The following is a 6,000-nucleotide window of genomic DNA, read 5'->3' on the forward strand; positions in this document are numbered from 1 at the left end:
GAGAGAGAGAGAGAGGAAGAGACTGAAAGTAAAAGAGAGAAAAGGAAAGAGAAGGGAAGGAAAGAAAGAGAGGGAGAGAGAGAGTGAAAGAGGGGAAAGGCAGAGGGAGCATAGGAACTAAACAAGAGAAAGAGAGACGGGATGGACAGAAAAACAGAGAAGAAAGGAATAAAGACTAAATGGAAGGAGAGGGAAAGAGAGAGAGAGAGAGAGAGAGAGAGAGAGAAAGAGAGAGAGAGAAAGAGAGAGAGAGGACGGGGGCAAAAGACGGAGAGAGATAAAAATGGAGAGAGAATATCGGAAATAGGGAGAAGAGGGAGAAGATAGACATAGAGAGAAAGAAAACGAGAGAAAAGGAAAGTGAGGGGAGGGAAAGAAAGAAAGAGAGAGAGAGAGAGTGCAGAGCCACGCAGCATTATTCATACACAGGATTATTCATAATTAATGGGACATACTTCGACACACCACTGAATTATGGAGAACGGTCCCGGGATCAGAGCAGCAGGAACGTGAATCTCACTCACATTGTTTAGTGTCCGTAAAGTGAGAGAGAGAGTGAGAGAGAGAGAGAGAAGAGAGGCAGAGAGAAGAGAGAGAGAGAAGAGAGAGAGAGAAGAGAGAGAGAGAGAAGAGAGGGAGAGAGAGAGAAGAGAGAAGAGAGAAAAGAGGGAGAAAGAAGGGAGAAGAGAGAGAGAGAGAGAAGAGATAAGATAAGATAAGATAAGATAAGATAGAGAAGAGAGGGGGAGAGAAGAGAGGGAGAGAGAAGGGAGAGAGAAGAGAGGGAGAGAGAGAGAAGAGAGGGAGAGAGAGAAGAGAGGGAGAGAGAAGAGAGGGGGAGAGAAGAGAGGGCGAGAGAAGAGAAGAGAGAGAAGAGAGAAGAGAGAGAAGAGAGAGAGAGAAGAGAGGGAGAGAGAAGAGAGAGAGGAGAGGGGGAGAGAAGAGAGAGAGAAGAGAGAGGAGAGGGAGATAGAGAGAGAGAAAAGAGAAAGAGAGAGAGAAAAGACAGAGATAGAGAGAAAAGAGAGAGAGAGAGAGAGAGAGAGAGAGAGAAGAGAGGGAGAGAGAAGAGAGAGAGAAGAGAGAGAAAGAGAAGTTATAAACGATGGCGCCCGAGGATCGCTTTTATCGACGTATTTTAAACATCTTAAATGACAAAACGACTTTGTAGAAAAACCAGCTCGCTCGTGATAATCGTGATTATTTGTGACACAGTTTAATCGTGAGAACCCAAAAAGTAATAATCGTGACCATTTTAGACACAAAATGACAGCGCCCCCCACAGGCCGGACCACTCGTTGAACTGAGATGCAATTGAATTTAGCTAAAAATTATCAAACGTTATCACAAAATAGCACATTTTTAGGTTGATAATTTCACTTCCTGTTTGTAATCGGTGACATCACAATAGGAAATTACCCAGCAAACACTGGTAAAAACTCACTTTTTTTTTTTTTAAATTGACAAATAAAGCTATATGAGAGCGACTTTATTTTGTTGAATTGATGTTTAAAGAGTCAAAAAAGTTGTTTCATTGTGTAAATTATGCATAAATATGTACAATGTTTGTGATGTCACTTCCTGTCATTTTCTACAGATTTTTCAACGTTTTCTCCACAAATACCCACTCGATTGACGAAAAATTCTAATTTATGTGTACGACAGGTCTAAACACACCAAATAAAGTCAAAATTAGACAATCATAAAAACCTGTCACGGGCCCTTTAATCCAATCACGTTTTCACTTATCGTGCATTTTCCCAGCGTCGCCATTGGGCCATTTATCCCAGAATCACAAAGAACCAAACGCATTTGTTTGAAGCTTCCAGAGGTTCTACATGAAACCTTCATGCTGTAAATCTGAGCAGCTGCATAATCATGAACAAATTAAAACAGACCCATCGCGTGTTGCTTTTGCTGCGATGTTAGACTGGAACATATGTTTCAGGTTTCTCATTAACTGGTAACCGTGGCGACACAGCGACTCCAATCTGTACCCGGGATGTTTTGTCGAATTGTCGTAAATTTATTGCAAAGAATTTCTACCATGAAATCGTCTCTTCCGAGTTAACGTGTTGCAAATTAAAGCGAAAACACTACTTAAAATAAGAATTAAACAAACAATGGCATGTTTTTGTCAGTTTAGCTCTGATTCTGATTTCTTTATTCACTTAAATCTTGACAAAAAAAGATCTGGCTTATCTTGTTTTAAGCCATTTCTGCTAAATAGACGCTAAATTTGTAAAATAATTAAGCTTATTTTAAGTATAATTTAGATGATTTCACTTATTTCATGCACTTTTTGCCTCAAACAAGTGTATTTTTCCAGTTTTAATAAGGCATTTTGCAGTGTATTATTAGAGGTGGGAAAGCTTGAAATGCAGATTACATCGTGAAGATCTGCAAAATTTGACTATTGAGTATCGTTTGTTGTAAAAAATGCAACAAAAAGAGATGAATGAAAATACAAATGAAAAAATAATGATGTTGTAAGCTTTCATATAAGAATATAAGGTGATATTTCGATGCTTTTGTGATTATTTTTAACAGACATTTCACATTTGTCTGCTAATTTAACCTCAAGTGAACATTTTGAACACATCTGATTGAGATAATATCGTTACCAGGACCTCAATATCGTCCGCCCCCCCGCTCACGTTTCACCCGACATGACGAACCGGCGACGGTGGGATGATCGAGCACAAAACCGACTCACCGGAGCGTCCGCGGCGCCGCTGTTGATCCTCGTGTCCAGCCGCCCGTGGACCGCCTCGTCCTCGGTGCGCGCGTGCCGGACCAGTCTTTTCGGGTAGGTGACTTCAGAGCTGGTGTCCCCGCTGTCCCGCCGCCGGCCCAGGGAGAACCAGCCCCACACATCCCCGTCCTCGTCCGGGCTCGGATCCTCACCTGCCCCGCAAACAAGCGCATGAGGTCATCACAAAATCATTTAAATCATTATTATTATATATGTTATTTAGCCAATCTAAAGGGTTCTGTGCAAAATACATAAAGAGGTTTTAATGTGTATTTTGTCATTATAATTTGCTATGGACAGTGCATATTAAAGTGCCCCCCACAGGTCGGACTACTCACTGAACTAAAATGCAGTTAAGATAAATATATTTAGAATTTTGCTCCAAATGATAAAAATGTTATCGCAGAATAGCACATTGTTTCGGTTTCTAATTTCACTTCCTGTTTATAGTTGATGGCATCACACTAGGAAATTACCGACTAAACACTGGGCAAAAATTCATCTAACGGCACAATTCTTTTAATTTGACAAATAAAAATATATGAGAACAGCTTCATTTTGTTGAATTAATGTTTAGAGGGTCAAAAAAGTTGTTTCTTTGTGCAAATGATGCACAAACTGGAATGAGTGTCCCTAGTGTGATGTCACTTCCTGTCTTCTTCTACAGATTTGTGTAAGTTTTCTCCACAAATACCCGCTCGATTGGTGTAAAACTATATTTTATATGAACAACAGGTATAAATACACCAAATAAAGGTTGTTAAAATTAGAAAATCGTAAAGGCACTTTAATGAACATGACAGTTACAGCGCAAACACGACAGATTACAGCACTTATCGTTCATAAAAGCAGAAACAATATTTTCTGGGGCTCGGTATTTATCGTGTGCACATTTTCTTTGGGCTAGCAGGAAAAAAGTTTAGTTATTGCATAAGATTTGAGCCGTGCAGTGTCAAATAACTTAGTCCTAAAGCGGGTAACTTTCATTCTACCGTTTGTTTAATGCAGCTCATGCTTTTAAATGTTACCGTTTGTTTCGAAAGGGTTTAACAGATTTTATTTGTAGTTTCAATATTGTTTACTGGTATTTTTTTTGTAGCAATATTGCACACTGCGCTTCCAATTTGTTGAACGTGACAGGCACAGAAGACAATTGTGAAAAATAACACAACAGAACAGCAACATGACAGGTAAAAGTGATCAAAGTTTTTCCCTTTATCCACAGTTTAAACAGCAATATTGAAAAGGAGAAAGCGCTAGACATTTTCTTATCGTGGAGGAAAATTATTCCAGTATTTAATCACTTTTAACTGGCAGTACAATCCGTCCAACTCTGTGTAAAAACATATGAAATTGCTCTCAAATGCCAAAAATACCAGTTGGTATAATGCAGTAAGGTTTATACATACAGGAAAGTGACTGAGCTTTGTTCTCCTGTTATTTAAGCGTCCTTTTAGGGAGAAAACACTTCCATAAACGTGTTTGTTTGAGTGTGTGTTTGAGTGTGTGTTTGAGTGTGTGTTTGAGTGTGTGGCGTTAATTGGCAGCGCTGCTTCTGTCAGTCCGACCCAGGGCAGCTGTGGCACAGTATGGCACACGACTGAATAATGCACACGACTGTAAGGCGACTTCTTTAAGCCTCCGGGACTGAACGCACAGGACAGAATGATGTCACAATGTTCCTTCAGCCTGGATTTACTGCATGTGGCAACATTAAGACGGATGAAAAAAAAGGAGGTGCAGAGTTTAATACAGCAAAATGTGACTGTTTTTGACTGTTTTAGTCTTTAACATTCTTAAATCAACATAGAATATAGACTTACAACGAGCCAATCAACTGTTACAGCTGTAGAAATGTTAAATGGTTGTTATTAGCGTTGGTTTAATCGATGCATGATTTGGCTGTATTGTAATAATAATGAGATTAAAGTTTTGTGCCCAGGAATTCCAGTCTGTTCAATCAACAATTATATAAATATGTTTTGTTTTGTATCATTTTGTCTATGGGTTTCATCATGATGGAAAACATAGGGACCGCGTTGCCATAGCAATTGACAATTTTAAAATGAAATAGGTTGAAAAACGTGAAAAGTACTGCGTGTGACAAGAGGCAGAAACCCTGATGCTCCCGGCACAACAGGTCCATCTACATCTCATGCAAATGTATAAAGAGGAATAAAGAAGGATGTGCAGGTCATGAGTAATAACGTTGAGTCTGACAAACTGCACATAAAGTACAGGCTTCTGAGTCCTAATGTGAGAAGCGTGCAGCCTGTAGGGAACTTGAAGTCCTTCAGAGCACTAACGCCCATGCAGACCTCGTACATCACAAATAAAGATCCAAGCTGCAAAATAAAACACGACCGGCTTGGTGAGCAGCCTGATCTATGACTCTATAGATCTATGCTCATTTGGCAGGACGGCACTTGGAACCGGGGGGACGTATAGGTTTTATGTAAAGCCAAAAGAAGAATTAGGGCTGCGTCGGGAATGTGTCGATGCAGCAAATGTACCGCATCGAGGAGCCGCGGTCGGGCCGGCTTCTTGGCACGGCGACTGCAACAAACGCGCCCTGGACGCACTCCCAATGCACCCGGGGGAGGCAAAAGTGCTGCTGCAGGCGTAAAATGTGCGGACGCGACGGGGAGAGAGGAAAAAAGAGCCCCCCACGCGCGCACAGCCCCCCGTCCATCACCGCTCTCTCCCCTCTCCTCTCTCTGCTCTTACCTGACACAGCAGCGAGCCGCTCACCCGCTGCAGCGAACACCATGAAGCACCACACCGACAGCATGATCTTCACATATTCCAGCCCGGCGTTACCGCATCGAGAGCCGAAGCGATGGAGACGCGAGGAGGAGCGCGCGCGCGGGGAAGAGAGAGAGAGAGAGAGAGAGAGAGAGAGAGAGAGAGAGAGAGAGAGAGAGAGAGAGAGAGAGAGAGAGAGAGACACCCCGGAGCGCGCGGATGTCGACGGCTGCGGAGCGGCGGAGAAACGCGCTAAACACGCACCGGCGCGCGCCCTCTCCTCATCCTCACCGCTCTATGCGCGCGCGAAAGAGGCGGGCGGGGCAGGGGGGGGATAGCCTAGGCCCGCGGATGAGAGGGTCTGGACCAGGCCCCGGGGGATGGTTCAAACGGGGCCCGGCGACGGAGGGGAAGAACGGGGAAGAAGAAGAAGAAGAAGTGGAGGAAGGAGGCGCATTGGTCGTGAGCTCGGCGCGCGCATCCGACGCTCCTGCGGCGTG

The 6,000-nt window shown here is 43.0% G+C and overlaps 1 protein-coding gene across 1 annotated transcript in view; it reads right to left on the reverse strand.

The window, feature by feature from the left end:
• The window catches only part of LOC140358188 (disintegrin and metalloproteinase domain-containing protein 11-like), a 39,013-nt gene extending 33,418 nt beyond the window's left edge, over positions 1–5,595 (reverse strand). The window contains exons 1-2 of the mRNA XM_072442876.1: positions 5,483–5,595; positions 2,717–2,907 (exon numbers count right to left, since the gene is read on the reverse strand). Coding sequence (XP_072298977.1) covers positions 2,717–2,907; positions 5,483–5,546 — 255 coding nt within the window. The 5' untranslated portion in view covers positions 5,547–5,595. The remainder of the gene's footprint in view (positions 1–2,716; positions 2,908–5,482) is intronic.
• Between the last annotated feature and the right edge of the window lie 405 nt (positions 5,596–6,000).

Source organism: Eucyclogobius newberryi, unplaced genomic scaffold, assembly GCF_026437365.1.
Source record: "Eucyclogobius newberryi isolate DKJ021-1_F unplaced genomic scaffold, fEucNew1.0.hap1 SCAF_13, whole genome shotgun sequence".
NCBI lineage: Eukaryota > Metazoa > Chordata > Actinopteri > Gobiiformes > Gobiidae > Eucyclogobius > Eucyclogobius newberryi.